This window comes from Cyrtonyx montezumae, unplaced genomic scaffold (assembly GCF_038088225.1).
Source record: "Cyrtonyx montezumae isolate F1298 unplaced genomic scaffold, pur_monq_1.0 scaffold_2, whole genome shotgun sequence".
Lineage (NCBI taxonomy): Eukaryota > Metazoa > Chordata > Aves > Galliformes > Odontophoridae > Cyrtonyx > Cyrtonyx montezumae.
Genome location: NW_027071936.1, coordinates 24,946,348 through 24,969,663, shown reverse-complemented (window position 1 = coordinate 24,969,663; position 23,316 = coordinate 24,946,348). Strand labels below are relative to the sequence as shown.

Genomic DNA, 23,316 nt, shown 5'->3' with positions numbered 1-23,316 from the left:
TCACCATTCATAGGGTAGGACAGCTGAGTTTGTGAGTTCATCTGTGATGAGAGCAGTGAGATGTATAGACCACTGCGACCCTGAGTTATGGACATGACCAGATGGGCTGCAACTGTGTTCTGAAGGTCACACAGAATTTGCGCCCTATCTGTTACATCTAGACAAATGTTATAGTTGTTCTACCTCTTCCACAGGGCATTCTCAGCTATGAGTATTTGTGTCTGAATAAAAACATCCCAGAATCTTCAGAGCACCTTCTTGCTGCTGGCAGTGGAAACAGTTGACTGTTTAGGAAGTAAAAGTGGGATTTCACTGACATTGCTTTTCTTGTCACTGGCCATCTCTCCATCACACTAAGTTCTGTAGGTGTTGTTTTTTTATTTATTTATTTTAAAGTTTTTTTCTTCAGTATCTGAGAATTGCTGCTACAGTACAGATCCAAGTTAGTCATATCCATTTAAGAATGTCACCTTTAAAATGTGAGTCCATTATTATTTTTTGTATGTGTTCAGAAATACTGTTTAGCACAATTTATAGGCATTCTCATGCTTTGTGGTTGCCATCTCTTTTAAATATACTGCAGCTTGCATTGGGGTGCATCAACAACTTATAACAATATAGGGTTTTCTTTATACTCCCACTGCACAAAATCCTTTAGTCTAATTTTATTCACAATATATTAGACGTGCTTTGAAAGCCAATGCTAAAAAGAAAGAAAGAAAGGCACCATCCCAGAAAATGTATTAATATAAAGTGATGATGTTTTGACTGTGGTGTCATTACTGATAGGAGTTTCAAAACAGTCTGGTAGGTTTGAGAGCTTACTCTTCTGCAAACTGTAATCTGGTCTGCAAAATGTATATTATTTAATCGAATGTCAGTATGAAGAGAAGAATGTATGGCTAATAGGACAGAGCTTATTCATACTAATTTTACTGTCAGTAGATACGAGATATAATTTTACATCATATAATTGGAATATTTGTATTTTCTGCTGATCAATTTTGTTTGAAAAGAATTGAAAATTCTTGTTAAAAAAAAACCAAAAACACACACAAAACTCTGAAGAGTTCCTGAAGGAAAGCTCTGACTGTATGTTCATAGGACAAAGTTAGGGGAGGAGGACCAAGTCCTTCATGGAGATGTGTGGGAGCTGGAGCCCATGCTGTGCAGGGACAGGCAGAGGGAATGGCATGTGTTCTGTTAGGGAAAGGGACAGTCTTGCAGGTAGCACAAAATCCCCTCCTCAGATTGAAAGAGAATATTGTCAGAATGGAGCCAGACTTCTCACAGTAGTGCATGGAGGGAAGATGAGACACCCTGGGCATGGATTGAAACAAGATAGTTTTAGATGGGATGAATAAGGAAATGTTTTTCACAGTGGCATTCAAGTATAGGAACAGGTTGCTCAGAGAGGCTGGAAACCATTTTTGAAGCTGTCATGTGCTGTTTCATTCATCTGTTTGTTGAACTGTCCTGCAGAAGGCTTAAGTGATAAAGAACTGGTGTTCAGAAGAGTTTTTCATCATCCCATTACTGAAAAATGATGTAGATTTATTTCAGTGGATATAATGGGTGCTTTTTTCTTGTAAGGATGTGTTTCTTTTAACAGTATCTCAGAGTGCCTGATCTCTGAAAACTTCAGAAATCACTCCCTAAAAATCTTATCTAATTTCCCATAAAACCCTGTGTCTCAGGATGAAGGTTTTGGGTGCTGTCCCAAATGCAGAAGGAGCTTTGAAATCACCAAGTTCCTATATCCACACTGATTCCTTAACTAACTTTCAGTGAATCTTCTTAGTTATACTGTGTTTAGAAAGAGGGCATAGAAAGTGGAGGAACTAAAGGTTTCCACTGTGTTGACCAGCAGAAACCCTTAAGTCATACAAATACAGGAAGCCCAAATTCATGTAGCACTCCTGCCATGACCACAGGGAACTTACAAGAGATAGGGAGGAATGAAAGAAGTGGGAAAACAGCATGAGGAAGCTTAGTTTAATGGACACCAAATATTTTACATCATTCAGTGTTCTTCTAAGCTTTATTTAATCTGAAATTTAAAAAATTCAGTCTTCTATTGAAAATTTCAGACTTTTTTATTTTTGTACAATATGGAAAAAAAAAAGGGAGACTAATAAGGACTGACTGCAATATTTTGTTCCCCCCTCCCCACTGCTACTTTTGGCATCCATACATGGAAGCTGCATGGATATCACAAAATGTGGTGCTCTACATCTTAGCCTCATTTCTGGACCACTTTAGCTGAACATATTTATTCTCTCCAGAATTTCTATTATCATAAAAATAATTGCACTTAAATACAAACCCCAAACTCTCAGGATTGTTGGCTGCCAGAGTACTACCTGCTTGCTGTAACATCCTGGAGTGTATGCACAATAACTTTCACCTCAAGGACAGGAGTGAGTTATCATTTCTTTTGTTGCAGGAAAAACGTATGCATTGAAAGTATCTCTGGAGAATGTTCTTCAGTCTGCATCCTGCCTTAGCCTGTGATTACTTGCTCATGTCTGGTAATTTAGGAGTCAATTAAGTTGTTGGGGTGAGAGGCAAATTCTGTGAATGAGGTTTTTGGGGTGAAAGCTCAATTCTGTGCTTTCTCTAAAAAAAAAAAACAAAGCAACTCTGTTCCCCTTCTTGAATATTTTTAAATTGGTACAAACTGCATGTTCAGTAAAGGGCAGAATTTGTACTATGCTCTTCTTCTCTCCCCCTCACTGCCCCCCCACATTTTATGACATAAGTAATTGCAAAAGGAGTCTTTCAAGTGTAGGTAGGTATTTAGTTTCTTATCATGGCTGCTTTAGAACCGCTCATTGTGCCGCTATATATAGAAAATGAATTGCCTTGCTCCAGCCCCAATTCTTGTCAACAAATGGTCTCGAGGGAGAGCTTCCATCACAGATGATATGCCTGAACATTGCTGTGATAATACCAATGATGGCTGGCTCTGCAGCTTGAAATGGAGGGAAAATAATTACCAAACGGTAACTGTCTTTCCAGTGTCCACAATGATATCCTCAGATCAGGGTTTAAGTTAATTTTTTCAGTAAAATTCCATGTTCTGCTGAGGTTAAAGCCAAATGCTAGCTTCCTGCAGTTTGTCTGACGTATTTCACCTTTCATTTAATGATCTTTTTTTTTCACACACCATTTATAGTTGCTGAAGTGATAATGCAGCTGGTAAATTATAGGAATGTTCTTTGCTTATGTGGTGAAGTGTAATTGATGGTTTGGTTTAGAACAAATGAAATCCCGTTATATTTATAAATCCTTTTCCTTCCACTTGTAAAGATAATGTTTATATGTCATTGAAACTCATATGGAAAGTACTTTATTTTATATATGTAATTAGACATGAACAAAAGTAAATGGAGATATGTATAACTTCTGACTCATCAGTTTTGTGACATTTTTATGAATTTTGTTCCTTTGGTGTAAAAAAAAAATCATTTACCTTGTGGTTTTTTTTCTTAGTTTTTCTTTTAAAATGATGTTTTTTGCATTGTTACAAACTATGTTTCTGTCATATTTCTATGAGGGTATCAAATGTGAAATGGAGTAGTTTGTCTTTCAGAGAGGAGTGGATTATTGTTCACGTATTTAAGTGAGCTGTACATCTCATGGGTTGTAAGAGAAGACATGTATCCTCATGTAATTTGGTCACAACTGAGTCCCACCTCTTTTCACACAGGTATTTTTGGCCAGAAGCTAGAAGACACTGTCCGATATGAGAAGCGATATGGGAACCGCCTGGCTCCCATGTTGGTGGAGCAGTGTGTGGATTTCATCCGACAGCGGGGGCTGAAGGAAGAGGGCCTTTTCCGACTGCCTGGGCAGGCTAATCTTGTCAAGGAGCTGCAGGATGCATTTGACTGTGGAGAGAAGCCTTCTTTTGACAGGTAAAATCCTCTGGCTGTCCCCCACTCCCTGAAGCCTGGACAGAACAGAGAGATCTGCTGCTGTCTGACCCTTGTTTCTGGAAAACACGTGGCATGTCAGAGAGAATGAATGCTTTCATAGCTTTTCTGCACATTTCCTATTATTAATGTAAAATTCTTTTCTTTTCTGACTTTGAAGTTTGATTTTAAAACATTTCTGGAGAAGTTCAATCAATTTAGGAATTGTATCATTAATATTTTCGATTAATCAAAAAGCCTTGATCTTAGTATCATTTGAAATGCAGGGTTTTAGTTAGTACCACAAAGGAAGAAGTTGTCTTATCACCAATTGTGATATGTTCTGTTACTTATAAAACTGAAGGTCACAGTGACCATACTAGTCAACCTAATTGGTTTTGAGGGTCCAGGTCCAACTTGTGTTCCAGTATTTATATAATTTTCCAAAGCTGATAAGAATTTTATGAGCCAAGAACCCAGTTCGCTCCTATAGATGGCTTCCATCTGAAAGATCAACATTTTATGTAAATTCAGCTCTCCTGCCATTGGCACTGGTAGCAATAGTTTGTATTTTCAGAGGGTGCAAGAGAGAAACAGAACCTGGGAATTATGAACGCCCTAAGCCCTTTATTAAACTCTGTATTTAGAGTTAATATGATGTTAATGAAATTCTGGTTTAAATGAGTCTTAAATAACTGTTATCCTAGATGTGTGCCTTAAGTAACATACATAAATGTACTTCCAAAATGGAATTGGGATCCTTCTTTCCCACTGAAGGCCTGATCTGCATTAGGAGAAAGAAGCAGAACACATTTATTCTATGGGGCCTTTGACCGGTAGCAGGACAAATAACAGCAAGAAAAGCACAGCTTGATCTTTTAGTGCGAAAATATGCCATGGTATGAATCTGATTGCTGGAAAACATTTACCTCCCTACCCTCCCTGCTGCTCTGAAGTGAGCGAATTTGATATGTATGGAGATATATGTTTTTCACAGATGCACAGAAGGCAAACATCTGTAGTTTTCTTTTTATCTTGAACAGCCTCCTTAGTTTTGACCCTCACTGTGATAAATGCCCAGAATTTATAATTCTGTGAAAAGTAAAAGTGATTGTTTTCATTCAAGATTTATTATTCCACATTAGAAGGTGAGAGTTAGGATGACTGACTAGAAAACAATTTTGTGGTGCAGGTGAACTATAGAAAGTTTGAGTACCATCACTGAGCTGTAGATGTCCCTGTTCATTGCAGGAGAGTTGAAGCCACTGACCTCTAAAAAGTCCCTTCTGACTCAAATGATTCTACGATTCTGTGAAGTAATAGTCTTAGCTGGTAACCATTTGCAGCTTATTTACTGACTGTTTGAATACTGCCTAACAGTTGAAAATTACGGTAACCAGTGACTGTTTGGATATCTTTTCCTTCTTTGATGTTAAGCTAAATACTGTTGGACATGTTCCTAGTATAATCTCTACAGGTGGGCAGATGCCAGGGGCTGAAGAAAGTGATTTTTTATTTTTTTCTCAAGTGTCTGTAAGCCATAAGATTGTGGCAGAAATGCTAAAAACAAACTGCTCCCAGACTCCAGGAAGATGATGCACTGAACACCCTACTGAGAGATACAGTTTGAAAGAGGTGCAGAATTGTCTATCTGTTCCAAACAAATGAGACCAAGGATCAACTTGCATAATTATTATTATTTGCCAAGTTATTTAGCAGTCTCTGCAGCACACACTAATGAGACTCGGGAATAGGCATGCCAGCTGAATTTTAGCAGATGAAGTTGAGAAAAGATTGTGCATGCCACTGCTGTGAAGTAGGCACATGATGTCTACTCTGGTAATGAGGAACATGAGCAGGAGTTACCTTTAAATGTCTGGTACTGTAGTTCTGCTTCTGAAGCTAAGATTTATAGGGCACCGGCTTTGTATGCCTGCATGTCCAGGTTTTGAAGAGTTATTTTTCTGGTTATATTTTCACATTCAGATTTGGAGGACAACCTGTGACTGTAGCAAGTAGATCAGAAATCAGATTAAAATTCTGCTCTCACTTCTGCCATTGGGCACTTTATTTTATTGTACAATTATTTTTTTGTTACAGCTATATGCTTTGGAAGTGGAGTTGGTTTCACAATAGAGCGTTGGTGGGATTTGGGTAGCTTTTCTTTTTACCATGGTCTCTATGTTTGGTGGAATTGGTATGACAAGCTGAGTTCTTTTAGGGTCACCACAAGCTGAAAAGTTGCTGTATAGAAAAGAAAAAAAAAATAAATGTTAAGGGGAGCCTCTGCTTAGTTCCTCTTATGGAGTTTGAGATCCACTGTGTTTATTTTGTAATTATCTATTTGTTGTCAATATAGTAGTGCAAGATGTACCTGGATTTTGTTTCTTAATCTCCATTCCCTTATTCACATGCATCGATAGTAATAAAGAGTTAGTATTTAGAGCTTGGCTGACAGATTTGTTTGAAGGGACAAGGAACAATGGAATTCAGGTCATGCTTGCTTAGCAGTGCTGGGTCACCAGCTCTGACTGGGACAGACTTTAGCTGTTGTCACTGGTACTGGAAGTCGTACAAAGAGCTGATGTTTGAGTAGTTTGACATTTTTCATGATGACATTTTTTCTGCATTTAGGTTCATGTAAATGAAACAAAGGCTTTGTAACAAAGTTACTGTGAAATATGTGTGTACATATGCATATGAGTTTCTTTATGAAATTAAAATATTATTAACTAACCATTCTTTATGCTGTTAGCTTATACAGTAAAGATATAAAGTTTGTTGTAGATGGAGAAGGGAAAAATGAAGGTAAGGTTTTATGGCTGGAATTAGTGCTCTTTTAAAATGTCACCTCTCTTTTAAGATACTGCTCTTAAAACACCTCATGGCCATTAGGAGATGAAGTTTAGATGCACAGATCTTTTTTTCTGCCCAGTGACCTTGAGATAGCCACTGTCCACAGTTCTATGGACACCCTACTCTTCCCCTCCTGTGCTCCTGTCTGTGCCCATTTGACAAAGACAAACGAAGCAGAAGGAGTATGGCACATTTTAAAGAAGTAAACTAGACTTTTTCAGAGGATTTAATAAAATATATCTATGTTTTGTAAACATAAGGCATGTTTGACAAATAGTAACTCTCATATGAATTAGCAGATGGATGTGCTGTTGCCACAGTCAGTAACAAAAATGGAGTGAATCCAGAACAATACAGAGGGTGGCAAAAACCTTCACATATTAATCTGTATTAATTTGAACTTGATCTTTTTTTTTTTTAGATTATTTTAATTTAAAAATGTTGAAGAATTGTGAGCTTTATGTCAACAATTCAATGAGAGTGGGACCTACATTTGAAATTTCTAAAATTTATAGAATGGCAAAACCTGATATCCATCTGAAACATCCAGTGTCACTACTGTTTGAAATATCCTTGGTATTTGCATCTCACTGTAGAATTGTCCCTTTCAGAGAGTCCAATTTGCTTGCCCATGGTTTGGAGATTTCCCTCTTCTTGTGTGGCTTATGTTTTAAATTTCAAGTACTTCTCCTGTGTTACAAATCACATATTTGTGAAGATATAAAGTGGATTATAAGTATTTGATCTTAAAATTAGCACAGTATCTGCATTAAGAAAATAACAATAAAGGTTTTTTTTGCAATTTTTACATAGAAAGTAATAAAATTTGATTTCCCTTTTTATTTCATCTAATCCTATCCACTGTTCATCACTGTTATTACCAGAAGACATGACAGTTATGATTTCTCAGGGAGAAAAAAATATTTGAAGTGTCACTGAAATGGATATAAATACTTAAGTAATTGATCCATGTTTGTGGCTTGGATTTTCACAACTATTATAATTTATGTACATAGTCCAGTAGCTCAGTGGAGTTTAGAATTACTGAGCTTACCTGCCTGCATCTGGGAATATGCACAAGAGAAAAGGCAAGTACATGCTTGCACATTTAGCAAAGCAAAATCCCTATTACATTCTCTTGTGTATCAGTTCCTTTTGAGAAGAATGCAGTATATGATATGTTAAAATATTCACTGTTACTGTAGTCCCTGTTGCCATTGGCTGAGAAAGAGATAAAGTTGCAGTATGAAATCACTGAAAAATATTAGCTGTTGCTCACTGGAATCACATAATCCAGAACATGGAAATGAATATGTCCCTGTGTGTTGAATCACTGGGATTGTCAAACTAAAGCAGGCTGTAAGAACAATGTGCACAACTCAGTATACAGAGAACTACACTGTCTACCAATCATTACTTTATCCCCTCTCAGGGAGGGCACAGTCAAAGCAGATCACCAATTAATTTCAGCACCTTGACCTGACTGAATGATTTTAAGATGGACTCCTGAAAACTGTGTGTGTCTGCATATATCCTGAAGTTGGAAGAAAAGACACAGTGCACGTGGGAATAATGTTTTCCAAATGGCTAAAGGATAAACTTGGCAAGGACACTTAATTATATTTTCAACCTGTTGAGCAGATGAGACCAGGGAGACTGAATAAAGTAGAGCTATAAATACTCTGGTCCCTGCTGGAATAATTCTACTGTGGCTTTTGTATCTTTTCTGAATCAAGGTACAACAACTGAATATTAGAAAAGCCTAGCAAGACAAGTGTTTTTGTATCATGGAAGTAACTGTTCTTTCAAAAATGCTCATCATTTTTTAGTCCTGAAGCAGTCATCTATCCATATCCTTCATACTTTTAGGGTTTAGAAGTTCCCAGAAAGCTGTCTGAGTTTTAGGAAGTGAATGTGTGTGACATCTGAAAGCATAATGCTGAAGTATTTAGATTTTTTTGCTATTTGTAATGTACTAGCATTATTGTTGTACATGAAAAGATGTTAGAGGAGAAAAGAAAGACACACTTTTGTTTGCAATTCCTTTAATTGCCATTAAGACTAACCAGCATTTGTGGAGTAGGCAGCATCATCCTCCTCAGCACAGTTCTTCAGGGCAACCACACAGGCCTTGGTGCTTTAGTAATCTAGCAAACAGCCTAATTCCCTTTGCAGTCTCATCCTTCTCTGGATACAAAATATATTTTAAAATATAGGTGAATGCAAGAAATCTAAGTTCCTAATGGGACACATCTGCACTGACACTATATGGGCTACAAGTAAATGATGACTTGGAAATCACTAGTTAAATAAAGTTTTCTATTTTCCAAATGCAAACAAGGAGCTTGTTTAGAAACAGTTCCCTCCAAGGAAGAGGCTTTATTCCTTTCCTAGAGGAAAAGCGCAGTAATCCCTATACAAAGCACTTACGTAAAATGAAGTCTTTACTAGAAAGCGGGTTCCTGCCAACACAAATGACCTTAAGCTTGTGTAAATTGATGTCTATTTCTGCCTGTGGCGATCCAGGCTTCCTTCCCTGATCCTCACAAATGACACTGCTCATCAGTTATGCGTCTGAAGCTACTTCATTTCTAATCCTGGCTCTCTTTCTATCCAGCTAGCAGAAATAGCCTCTGCATATGACATGAGTTAAGAGACTTAATCTAGCAATTAAATACACATTAAGAGATGCATTTCTTGTGTGATGCAATGGTTGTTAAATCAGCTTAATTGGTGTCCTGCTGTAGGAGTGTGTGCTTTTAGTTACTGGCAGAGAATGAGCATTGGGCGTTCCTTTGTGTGAATTTCAGTTTCAGAAATGGAGTTGAAAAGACACCTGCTTTGTACTTGTGATTTAAGAAGGAAAAAAAGTGTTCTCTGCTTGCCAATAACAAGTCAATTTCTTTACTGTGCATACAGTCACAGAAAGGATGGCATTTTCAGAGTAAGTGGAGCACATGAGCATAAGGACAAATGAGAAGAATGTGTTGGTTTTTTTTCCTCAGTAGACTTGATGATTTTGTAAGTCCCTTCCAACTGAACAATTCTACGTAATTTGTTAAACAGAAACATGAGAGATTCTGATGAAATATCAGGATCTTTTAGTTTTCAGCAAGAGTGTGATCAAATAGTGGAAGAGGAACTCAAGAGTTTTTACAGTCTCCATCCTTGGAGATAATAAAAAGTAATTAGATGAGGCACTAAATAACCTGTCTTAATTGGTCTGATTTTGGACAGAAGTTGTACTAGGTGACCTCTGGAGGTCCTTTCCTGTCTAAATCATTTGGATGATTCTATGAAGTTTACTCAAAGTAGAGCCAAGGTGGCAGCAAGGTGAGGAAAACAAACAGCTCAGGCCTGAGATGGTAAGGACTCTGATGGATGTTTCACAAGCAGAGGGCAAGACTTCAGCTGGTACTTAGCTTATCTACTGTGCTGCTTGTAATGTATGTATGTTATACAGGAAAACGGTACCCTGAAGGTACCTATACATTGCATAGGCCATTCCACCAGTTATGTTATGGATCTAAGTTGACCTTTGCATTTTTTGACCAAAGGCTGACTCCATCAGTCATATCACACCTGGTTCACTGTAACGTTATCTAATACAGGCTTTGCCATGCCAGCCTTTGAGTACTGGTTTCTCATCAGTAATTGTGCTATCATTCTCACTACAAAGAGCTATGCATATTTGTAACATTGCTTGCTGTTGCTCATTTGTGGTTTTTCAGCACTGGTAGGCTCTTGCATCTCATCCTGTCTGCTGACTAGGAGCAATGTGCACTCCAGGCACCCAGTTGAAAACTCTTCCTCCCACGTCTGGAGGACATCTATAGTGGTCCGAGAGAGCTTCTTCACAAAACTCAAAAGCAGTGACACAATCATCAGGTCATGTGGTGGGTTCAGGATGTGGTGGTGATGGAGAGTTTCTGTTTGCAGGATTGTGATCTGTGACGTTTCAAATGATGGAGATGCAATTCCAGTAATTCAGGGATGTACTGACACACAAACTGTTCATACTGTTCTCCTTTGTTTTATTACCAGAGCTCTTTGAATTTAAATATAGCTTCCCAGCTTGTTGTTCCCTGCTGTTTGTTCTTTATGCAAACTGTATATGTCATCATGGTCTAGAGATATTTTTGGCACAGCATTAATCTTTCTGTATTGTGACCCTGCCCTGTTCTGTTTCCTCTCTGAAAGTTGACGAGAAGCTTGTTGGCTTTGTGCTCCGAAGCGCTGACTCCAGCTCTCTGAGCACACACGAGTGCTAGGGTTACATGGGGATTTCTGGCGACCTGCTGGGCTTCAGTCATTTTGTTTATGGTGGAGAGGCTGAAAATGTCCAGGCAGCGTAATTGGTCTGACAGCCACTTCCACAGTGTCTGCGCATCACAAAGAAAAGTGCTGTCAAACAGCACTGCCATGAGGGATATTAATGACAAAGTTCGGATGAATGGGGCTTTGGATATGTGTAGTCTGATGACTAAGGAGAGGCTGTGGTGCGTATGTATTTGTAATGCCTCTGCATGGACTGTGGTGAAGTGCTCTTTTGGCAGCATATCAGTAGTGGAACATTATCCATGTTGCAGTGAGGTAAGCAATGTTTCTCAATCTAGCACGAGATGCTGAAATAAATTGGTTCTCAGCTTGCTGCTGCTTGTTGTGTTGCATCCAATTTTTTGCTTTGAGCTTTCTCATTTCGTGTTTGTAATCGTCCATTCTGCACTTGGAAAAAGCTTCCCTCCATTAATGTGGGTTGTTCCAATTTAGATAACAGTATATTCTGCTTGAATTTACATTCTGTACTTTCAAACTTCTTAATGAATACTTTTAATCATGTTAATTACAAATGTGTAATCATTCAACACTTTAATATTACAGTGTCAGATAGCAAAAGAAGTATCAAGATAGCTACAATTATTACATTTCTGTAGCTGTCCTGGCTCTAGGACATAAGGAAGAATAGATAAAATATCTTTTCTTAAATTGATTCTTCTAGCTGGAAAAAGTCCAGGAGAAAAAAAGAACAACAAAAAAACACTCTTCAGGCCTTGAAAAGGTCTATGGATTAATTACCAGTTACACAGATGGCCGCCAAGGAAGGTATGCAAATGCAGATGGCTGACCTGGACTATAAATACAACACTGCAGATAAGAAATGAATATAAATGCTCCTGATCTCAAGAGAGCTTAGATTTGATAACTCCTTTGAAGCTCACAGCTGTCCTCTGTGAACACAGATTAAACAAGTCTGGAGCTGTGTTGCAGTACAGTTTAACAGAATATCTAAGAGAACAACAGAGAACATCTTATTTTGCAATCCCACCATCTTGTGGCAGTCTGCAGCATTGCCTTAGCATTTGGTCAGTTCTAAGGAGCACAGTAATTAAAAAAAACAGCAATTGTGTCCCCATCTACTAACACAGACCTCGATTCAGAAAAAAACCTTTTTATAGACTCAGAAAAGCATTAGTTTGAATACATGAGTTATCCTACGTTTTGCTTGCTCCTTGGTATACTGCCTTACGTTTCTCTCCCTGTTCCTCTTCAGCAGAGCTAAAGCTTTTAACACACAACCTGGCCCTTCAGGGTGTTTATATGTGCCTAACATTGAAAGAAGAAAAATCATAAATTGAATCAGAGTTGGGGGTTTTTGGATGTACTTTTTCTTCATCAGACTTCTCCCCATCTGCTGTGCCCTCCAGGAGCGAGTATTTTACTTCACATAAAGGGATCAGCGTGTGTGTATGGGTGAATTACATGCAGTTCTATGCAGGCAGTCCCCTGGAAAGATGTGGGTCAGCGAGTCCTGAGGAGTTTTCTTTTTTATTAAAAATAATAATGCAAATCTTGAAAAAGACTACAAATATAGAGCAATAGGAGTTCAATTCTCTGCAGATCTTGTGTGTATTCCCTCTCATGCTGCAGTGTAGGGCTCTATTATAGCTGGCAACTCTTTTCTGCTTTCTGCGTCCTTTGGGCTCCTACAGAATCCAAATGGCAAACTTCTCTTCCTTCCTACTTGATTTTTGCTTTTCTGATACATCTACAAACTTGGGAAACTGAAGAGTTCTATTGATAATTTGCTTCTTGGACAAGGCTGAATGCTTATAGCTGTCTGGATATGCATGACACAATATATGCTCCAAAACCCAGGAGCAATGGCAATGAGCAGATGTAAGCGAGTATCTGAGAGGAAATCAAGATCTGTGCTGTGGGACCTCAGGTTGTGCAGTCTGTAATAAGTTCTGTTGTCCAATATGTCAAGAAGGGCTGTAGCTCACATCTAGGTTGAGAATAGGTAGAAACCAAAGGATAAAGGCCAAAACTTAGCTAGCAATTGAAATCTCACAATACAGTGCAACTACCTCCAGTTTCATGTATAGTACTTTTTCACATGTATTCAAGAGGGGTAAAAACAGAGGATGCCAATTTTCTCTCCACGTTTGCCTAGGCTTGCAGTCTGGAGTCGCAGCTCAGAGATTAGAATTTGCACCTTCTTTAAAAATGCAGATGTGAGTTAATGCTTTATTTATAAAGTTTCTCTAGAAAGCCCTTTCATACATGTTTTGGAATTTTTGTTGGCTTTTTTTTCATGGTTGAAATAACAATGTTTTCTGAGAATTTGTTTCAGGGAGGGTGGTGGTGGTTAACATTTAAATATATACAGTGCTTATCACCTCTCTTCTTCTGTTTTGACTTAGATTGCACATACCTTACCATGTTAATCTAAGGTTGTTCCCATCATTCTTGTTAAGATTTAACTTAGTTAAAACCATTCTTGTTTTAACAGAGATCATTCACTACTAATGATTAACATACCTCTAGCAAAGCTTAAATGTATTAAATACCAGTGGTAACCTCCGTGAGAGTGCAAATTTAAACCAGTTTCAAGCATGAAGTCTTAAAAGAAGAAAACATATGATAATGCACATTGTAGAAATGTCTTTGCATTATTATGTTACCTTTTTCTTCTGAAGTTAGTGTAACATAGAGTCTGTCTTTCAAACTTCTCAAAATTCAAAGGGAAGGATATCAGCTTGCAATACAACTCTATATGAACCAGGGAAAGTGTGTAGAACATTTCAGTAAGGAAGGATTTGAAGCAGTCTTCAGTAGCTAAATCAGGAGTAATTCAAGCTTTCTTTATGCTTTATTTTGTTGTTTATCTATTACTGTTACTTTCAGAGAAGTGTTCCTAAGTTTCTGTAATGTAGCCTTACACACTATGGAAAGATTTAAGAAAGTTTTATTGCATGTATGACCTGTCATATTATTTTTTTGTCCACATCTTCTTTCTTTTAATGTGCCTGATAATTAGCTTGGAATGCTACTACAGAGGTAGAAAACAAATAAAAACAAAAATCAAAGTTTTCATGAATGGAACTACAAGAAAGCATTTGTTATACTTTGACCCTCAGCCCTGCAATACTCCTGCTGCTCTAGAACTCAAATATTTCCTAAAAAAAGTTTCAGTGACTTACAGTGTCTTGTCTTATTCAGTACAAGATGGAGCTGAGATTCATTTTCCAGGGATTGACAGTTGTATGTGTGAAGTACAATCAAGTTTTCTGTTTAAAGGTACAGCTGAAAGGCAGAGTAGTAATAGAACCATGAAATCACAGAATATCCCAAGCTGGAAGGAATCCATGAGGGTCATCAAGTCCAACTCCTAGTCATTTTGTGGGAGCCTGTAGGAAAAAGATGAATGTAAATGCATGAAATACATAATCTCCATGCTTACCTAATTCTTATATGAAACTACATTATACATGTGGGCATGTTTTGGGAGCAATAGGATCTCTCAGAGGAAAACAATCTAATGCAATGCGTCAGTATAGTGTTAGGTTGCTGGCTTGGGTCAAAATGACATGTAGCTAAGAGATTTTGGATCTTCTCAGCACCTATGCATGCAAAGTAGGTCCTATTTGTAATAATTTATAATAATGCATTGACACAGTTGACAGATTTATGTTTGCAAGTTCCTTACAAGACAACAAAACTATAAGCTGATCTAATAAGATGACTTATAAATGTATATGCTGTGGATAGTAAAATCTAGAATGACAATCAAAGGGTTAAGCAGTGGTTTCTAGCCTATAAGTTGCACAGTATCTTCCTCGTTTGCAGTAATGCCCTATTGTATTCCAACCCAATAGCAATACAGATGTGCACACGGTGGCATCACTGCTAAAGCTGTACCTAAGGGAGCTCCCAGAACCAGTCATACCGTATGCAAAATATGAAGATTTTCTTTCCTGTGCCAAAATGCTCAGCAAGGAAGAAGAAATGGTGAGTCTGCATGATGAGTATAATGAATAAAAAGTATGGGCATGTTATAATCTGTTCCAGTTTTGAGAAATGGAAATGCTGGTAATTACATATCCTAAATTAAGACTTGCTTGTATTAAATGCAACTGTCCTTAAATGGAAATTTTTGCTACCTACATCAGACTCAACAGGATCTTAGCTGTGTTTATTGCATATCATCAAATCCAGTCCAAATGAATATTGCTGTGGTCCATAACTTGTGTCTTGCCTGGAAAACATTTAATCTTTTTATAGATCATCATCCTGAGCTGGTTTTGGTAGCTTGTGTCTAACTTCTACCTTTAAATCAGAGGTTTAATCAGATTTTCTTTTAAGTGTTCTAGGATGCCACGTTTCGCTGACATTAGATTAAAAGCATTTCCTCTCATTGAATCAGAAACATCAGAAAGATGACTGGAACTGGGCAGCCTTCCAAATTATTTTAAAGTTTGTGTAACATAGATGAACTGAATATGGGTTCTAAAGTACAATAAGTACCCAGCAGTGGCACAGGACTACCTTATATTAGTCTGAAGAAGAAATAAATGGAGATAAGTGCTTGATTTTTATGTTGTTCCATGTGCTTGTGGAAAATCAGGTCAGCGTGATTTTTTCTCTTCTAAGTGGAAATGAAGAAGCTTATTTTTTTGATTGCAGTCTATTCCTCTAACCGTCTAGGTTATTATTTCTTTTTAATCCCATTTTGACTGCTAGAACTGGACCCTTCTCTCTAACCCTCCAGTTAACTGGGAGGAAAATGAGCCCCCCCCCTTTCCAACCATCTCTTTTCTCAGCCTCCAGGTAGTGACTGCCAACAGCAGAGGTAGCTGTACCCCTCTGATGAGATGGGGGAAAAGGTCTGTGGCAAACTATTTTCTCTGGTTCTATTATCTCGAACCCACTGAAAGCAGGTGACTTTCTTGCTGGACTTTATACCTCACTTACAGGATGTGAATAATCAGTACTATATAGACAGAGCCATTCTAGTCCTGTTCATAGGGACTTAGCAATTTAGCTGGACGGCTGTCTGTCTTGATTTTCAGTTCCTCTTTCTCCATACAGAAGTTAAATGAACACTGACTGTCAAGAGAAAGATTTCTGTGTTGATCCTTTTCTGAGACCACTGCTAGCCAACTTAGCAACTTAAACAGTATATATATAAAAATATATATGTAACAGGTCGACCCATCTTGAATGGTATTTCTTTGCATAACAAAGTTAAAACCCCACTGATGCTGGTAAAGCACCAAAAACTTACACTGAAAATGAATCTACAGGCACTGGCTGGAATTGCAGTTTCTGTGATGCGTTTAATGTCTTGTGACTGAAATTGTCAGCATTTTTTCAGTGTCAAAATACTAAGGAACTCTGCCTTCCCACTTTGTTTTTAACCACATATACAGGGCCTGATAGAATTAGTGAAGCAAGTGAAGAGCCTGCCAACTGTCAATTATAATCTGCTGAAATACATCTGTAGGTAAGTGTTCTTGCAAGAATATCACAGTGATATTTATAGCTGTGAGCTGGCAGGTAAATTTCTTTGTGTATCGACCCTGAAGGAAAAATATTATAGAACTGGAAAATCGGTTAACATCAGTGATAGCACTAAAAACTTGTTTACTGCACTCATTTCTAATTTGCTTTATCAAGATGCAGAGTTATGAGGTGCTTTAATAAGCAAGCTGCCAGAAGTGCAGAAGTGGATATATAGGTCCTCTTCATAGGACACAGTTTTCCCATTTATAATTGCAGCTCTGCACTCCTGAGGCATGGTAGATCTGAAAAGTGCATACATCTGGTAGAATCGTTTTGTGGAAACATGCAAGATCTTAAGCACGTCTTAAACAGTAGCGAAGTGTGAACTTAAAGGATGTTCTCAGCGTAAGAAACATTCAAAAGTGAATTTAAACTTCTAGCTGTAAGTTTGTAGTTGGAGGATATTTTATGGGTCAAGTAACTGATAAAGTATGCTAGAGAAAGTTACTGTCTTCAACAGAGTTATCTTGAAATTAAACTAGAGAGATTTTTTTTTAAATCCACGTGTAATTTTTAAGAAAACATTAAGGAGTATAGCCTTGAATTTCCAAGGTATTCCTTCACAATTTAGAACAGAATTCTCAAACTGTATTAATAAACCATTGTACGTTTTGAATACTTTTTTTTTTTTTCCTTTTAAAATGTTCCTTAAAGGCATATTTCTTCCTCACAGATTCCTGGATGAAGTCCAGTCTTATTCAGGCATAAACAAAATGAGCGTGCAAAATCTGGCTACTGTTTTTGGCCCCAACATCCTCCGCCCTAAAGTGGAAGATCCTTTGACTATCATGGAGGGTGAGTTGATTGTAAATAACATCAAAGAGAAAGAAGAAATAGCTTTAGGTTTATTAACAGTACATACTGATCCATGTGGTATATACACTAAATTCTATATCTGTTTTAAAGACACAGAACTCTTGTGTGTGGATGGTCAGCTGGGACAAATCTTCCAAAATACTTTAAAAATGACTACAGTTTGTAGCATTGGAAACACACTTTGCATGAGACTGTGCTGCCCTGGCAGCTTAATTAAAAACCTACTTTTCTTCTCAACAGTTGCTCCAAATATGGCATGTTCTTTCCCAGCTCATGTGGGAGAAGTGCAGTTAATACATCACATGCAGTTTTTAAGGGTCAGATAAATTTTTATAGATTCATATTGCACTGGCCCATCATTCTCCATAGACTTAAATCGTGCCTTTTCTCTCTCCAAACACTTGTCTTGATATATTGATTTCAATATATTGATATATTGATTTCAATATATTTCAATATTGATAATTGATATATTGATATCAATATATCAAGACACTTGATATATTGGATTTAGTTAACCTACCAGAAATAAGGACTGTAAACAGTCCTTGCACTGTATATTTTATCAAAACCTGTAGATTGTTTATTTGGGATTGGATGAATGAACTTGGTGTTCTCTTTTTGCGATACTATAAATCCTCTTAGACTTTGTTCATTTACTGTTTTATTCCTTCTAAAATCTTATTTTTCTTCCTCATTCAATTGTCAATGGACAGAAATGTGGTGTTTCCAAATCATGTAACTGTGTACTGAAAGAGTACAAAAATGTTTCTAAATTGTTCATTAGATTAAAATTACAGGCAGGTGTAATAGAGATGGCTTTTTTCACTGGAATCAATGAACATCTCACTGAGTTTGAGAACCTCAACCCATACCTCACAGGATGATATTTACTGCTGAGATACCATGTATCTGCAGTCCACCCATGAAGAAGGGAGACAAGTCAAGATTTGGGATGGAATGAGAGGAGTTAGCCAGTCAAAAAGGAAAAAAATGTTATCTTCAGGGTCTATATTTTTTTCAGAACTATCTAATGCCAATATTTAATGTGAAAGTTTAAGCAGGAAAGATATTTTAAGTGGGTGGAAATGGAAAATACTCTTTTTTTTTTTTATGTCTGAAAATCTCTCCAACCTGCTTCTCAACAGTTCACAAATGTGGTGGTTGTTTTAGGAGGCGGAATGGATACTATGTTCATTGAAGGGAAATAGTGTATATATATAATTGTTTTCATTCATGAGGAAACAGTTATAATTAAACAGATTTATGACTTCTCTTGTAGAAGTAAATCTTTTAGGTTTGACACAGACTGTGCAATTGGGCTGCACTTAGTTAAATACGTGGATCTTTGTTAACAAAGACCATGCATCGAATAGTGCCCATGTCCAGTCTTCCTCACTGTCCTTGCTTTTTGGAAGAGAAAGCTTGACAATGAAAAGTGCTCTACTCGCACAACCTGTCAAAGCCAAGCATGTAGCCATATGCCACCATATATGTATAATGTGGTTGAGAAGTTGTTTTGTCTAGTTCAAGTGAGATTTTCTGGACTTTCAATTACAGATCAATTTGAATGGTCTCTTAGTAGTTGTATTTTAAAATGCTAGGTTATAAGGTTCTGGAATATTTTAAAGGAGTTGATATTGGGCAGTGGGAAATTCCCGATTCAAAGGGCACAGTCTGCTTCTGAAAGCACTCTAGGAGTTTAAAGGTGGAATGATTGATATAAATACCCTGACCCTGTTCCTGAAAGATTCATAATAGCTCTTAGTGAGATTCAGTTTAAAGAAATAGTTGTACGTCTTCGTTGTCCTGAGTCCAGTTATAAATGGTAGTAAGTCGTGCAGTTGAGCAGTGTGTGTGCCAAGGGGTTATTAGTGAGACAGCCATTTATTAAAGCTACTTGGAAGTTGTGGTTCTGCATTAGTTCTGTACTGAGCCGTAAGATGACACAGTTGCCTGTTTGCATATAGTTTTGCTACAGACAGGTTAAAAGCATTCACATGAAATAAATTCTCACATCACTGTGCTGTTGGCTCCCAAAGACTATAAAGTTGTCATTCCAGTAGTGCAAATCCCTTGCCTGCCACTTTTCTGTTAAACTACTGCGTGAAAGTGCCTTGCTAGAATGGGACTTTGGTTTTAAAAGTGATTGTCGCAATGAGTTGAAGCACACTGCTTATAATGTCGTTATCATTTGCTACTCATTATTTCCTTCTGTAGTTTTTTGGGGACGCAGAAACTGTGCTGGCAATAGCTTCTTTGCAAAAATTGCTGTTATTAGGGTGTCTGTGAGGCATGCTGGCATGTTCTGATGGAAAGAAGAGGTGGTGCTGATCTGGCCTGGTACCCAGATGCTTTTTGTTTATCTTAAACATACAGAGTGTTAAACTGGTGTCATTTTGGGTAAAAAAAGTGGTTATTTTAAGTAAATATTTCTATAAATAGGATTTTTTGCTAATATTTGTGGAATCTGAGACATTAAGTGTATTTATGCCCCAAACAAAACAGATCATTAATGACCATGTGCTTGCTTGGTGGCTTCTTTCAGGTACGGTAGTAGTCCAGCAGTTAATGTCAGTGATGATAAGCAAACATGAAGAGCTGTTTCCCAAGGACACCGACCCTGAGGTGGGACCTGAGGTGTGCAACAATAACAATGAAATGCCAAAGAAAGGAATCGTTGGACAGCTACAAAACAAAGAGAACATCAACACCAAGGAGACAGCAGTGAGACGCTGCTCTTGGGATAAACCTGAGTCTCCCCAAAGGGGAAGTATGGACAATGAGTCTCCAACTGCGCTGCCAGGCAGCAAGACCAATAGTCCCAGGAACAGCATTCAGAAATTAGATGTCACCAGAAGCCCACCACTCATGGTGAAAAAAAATCCTGCTTTTAATAAAGGCAGTGGCATAGTCACCAATGGGTCATTCAGCAGCAATGTGGAGAGCCATGAGAAGAGCCAGACCTTACCGAACTGTACCCTGCAAGCCAGGAGAACATCATCTCTGAAAGGACCAGCGACTAAGATGGGCACACAAAGCATGCAGAATGGAGGTGTGCGGATGGGAGTTTCTAGCACTGATGGGCTCACCAACACCCTCAACAACCGGAGTCCGAGCTGGGCACCCAATGGCTGTGTCACACTGAGGGACAACAAGCAGAAGGAATCAGTGAGTGAGTCAGGTCAGCACAACAGGCTCTCCACATATGACAATGTCCACCAGCAGTTCTCCTCGGTGAACTCTGATGACAAACAGAGTGTGGACAGTGCTACGTGGTCAACATCCTCCTGTGAAATATCCCTCCCTGAGCACTCTAACTCCTGTCGTTCGTCCACCACCACCTGCCCTGAGCAGGACTTCTTTGCGGGTAACTTTGAAGACTCTGTGCTGGATGGACCACCACAGGAAGACCTCTCTAACACGGGTGACTATGAGAATAAAAGTGACCGAAGGAGTGTGGGGGGCCACAGCAGCAGAGCCACCAGCAGCAGCGATAACAGTGAAACATTCGTTGCCAACAGTACTAACAATCACAGTGCTCTGCACAGCCTGGTGTCCAGCTTGAAGCAAGAGATGGCCAAACAAAAACTCGAGTATGAGACAAGGATAAAAAGGTAAGATGGTGCGGTGTTACCGTCTGACTGGCTTTCAGAGTTGACATATGAAATCGCTCTTCTAGTACCATGATTCAACAGGGTGTGTTGCAAAGCAATTAGTTGCCACAGTTGTGATACACTGTCCTAATGACACCAGTAATAAATCCAGAACCTTACGAGTTTGTCTGGAATCTAACAAACAGAATCAGTAGCTTCCATAGTGTTTTTGTTAGTTGACGCCTGCTCTCTGGAGACTAAGATTTCCAATGTAATCCGTGTCTTTGATCATTCCAGATGTAGTTTTTGGGACTCTCAGACTATTTTAGTAAATAGATATAAACCAGCTGACAAAAATTAGTTTTTAAATAAAGGCATTCAGAGTATTATTTTGACCTTGTACATGACACAAATGCAACTACAGTGGGAGCTGGGAGTCAGTACTTTCAGAAGTAAAAGATTTCCCTGGGTTACTTGCTGGAGAATTACATGGAATTGGTTGTCACTGTGCACAATAACCAGTGGCTGGTATCGTGCATTTTCTAAATGAGCTACAGAATAGAGATGGCCATTTGGGAATGGATCACTGATGAAACCATGGTTTGTAGGTAAACTAAGAAATTCAATCTAAGCTTTGTAAATGAAAAGGCAATTGTATGAATTTGTGCATTTCTACACAACTGAATGAGAGGAATGCTGTTCAGGAGCTGTCTGCTTTTATTTTGGTTTCTGCAGCTTAGAACAGAGAAATCTTACCCTGGAGACGGAGATGATAGCCCTGCATGAAGAGCTGGATCAAGAGCGGAAGAAGTTCACAATGGTAGAAATCAAAATGCGTAATGCAGAACGGGCCAAAGAAGATGCAGAGAAGAGGAATGACATGCTGCAGAAGGAAATGGAGCAATTTTTCTCTACTTTTGGAGAACTGACAGTGGAGCCTCGCCGACCAGAAAGGGGTAACACCATCTGGATCCAGTGAGCATTGGAGGCTTTGACTGTGGGACACTGGGGAAGGGCTTTAGGGGTATTATACTGTGTCAGGTGGCTGGTCACCTGTCTGTCTGAGGCTAGCACTCAACATAATGTTATAGACTTTTGAAGGAAGAAATCGTACATATGTTAACCACTCATATCTACAGTGTGTATCAAGTCATACTCTTTGGATGCTTCATGAGACTACTGTCAAGTGTTACAACTGGATATGTGTATATAAATTTAAAAAAACCCCAACATCTTAGAGAGTGAGAGATGTATCTCAAGAAATATTTTAATTCAAGTCTTGTATTTAAACTGGTAAATTGAAATGTTGTTGCAATCAAGCTTTATATCAAGGCTTTTCTCCCTTGCACTTAACATAATAAGCTATTTTTGCATTGTGTTACCATCAGCTTATTTTGTATATCAAATGTTGGTTTTTTTTTGTTTTGTTCCCCCTCTTGCTGGGGAGTGAAGATAAAAAGATATGTAAAGGTATGTGTGCCAATGGTTAGCACTGATCTGCGTCACTTTTAAAAAAGAGAGCTGGATAATAAGGAGGAGCATGCTGGGGATAGCAAATGGGACACTAATTTAAGAGAACTGATGATCTGGGTAAAAATTACTGGAGCACCCATATCAAATACCCTATAAGGACATCACCAAAATTGGGCAGTTAGTATCCAAAGGATAGAGAGGTGCCTGTTTGAGGGGAAATGTGGGTGGTAAAGAGTTGGGAGAAGGGAAGTGGCAACTCAAAGGGAAGTTGACTGATAGAGCTAGAGCTTTTTGGAGTACCCTAACACATCTCTATGGTCACTGTGGCTCAGACAGGAATATAAATCTTGCTGTGACCACAGTTACATCTGATTTACCTCAGCACTACAGAACGGAGTCCTCTCTGTAACGCTGCCAAAGGGACACAGAGGGACACATTGTGCATCTGGACTGCCTTAGCAATGTGATGGGTGCTAAGCAAAATGAAACAAAACGCAGACCTGCAGAATGATGGGCAGAGGAGAAATTAGCTGGGCTACTGTATCACAAGCAGCAAATACAGAAGAATATGTTAACCACCCATATTTACAGTGCATATTGGCCAGCTAAGCTTTCTGAGGTGAGACTTCTGCCAAGTGTTAAGCTGTGGAAACTCCCAGGATCATAACATAATCAAGGGAACAGCCAGAGCAGCTGTGTGGAGCCTAACAGCCAAGCTGCGCAGCGGAAGGACAGCCTATTGGGAAACGTATTCATAGTAGGTGTAACCACCTGTACGGTGGGTGTATACCGTCCACAAGGTCCTTTTTTGT

The 23,316-nt window shown here is 38.5% G+C and overlaps 1 protein-coding gene across 5 annotated transcripts in view; it reads left to right on the top strand.

The window, feature by feature from the left end:
• Nucleotides 1-22,504, top strand: part of ARHGAP24 (Rho GTPase activating protein 24) — a 155,594-nt gene extending 133,090 nt beyond the window's left edge. For all 5 annotated transcript variants that reach the window (XM_065736664.1, XM_065736669.1, XM_065736668.1 and 2 more), the window contains 6 exons: nucleotides 3,713-3,920; nucleotides 14,933-15,065; nucleotides 16,487-16,560; nucleotides 17,293-17,414; nucleotides 19,984-21,052; nucleotides 21,767-22,504. In XM_065736664.1, the coding sequence (XP_065592736.1) occupies nucleotides 3,713-3,920; nucleotides 14,933-15,065; nucleotides 16,487-16,560; nucleotides 17,293-17,414; nucleotides 19,984-21,052; nucleotides 21,767-22,010 (1,850 nt within the window). In that variant the 3' untranslated portion in view covers nucleotides 22,011-22,504. The remainder of the gene's footprint in view (nucleotides 1-3,712; nucleotides 3,921-14,932; nucleotides 15,066-16,486; nucleotides 16,561-17,292; nucleotides 17,415-19,983; nucleotides 21,053-21,766) is intronic.
• Nucleotides 22,505-23,316: the final 812 nt, after the last annotated feature.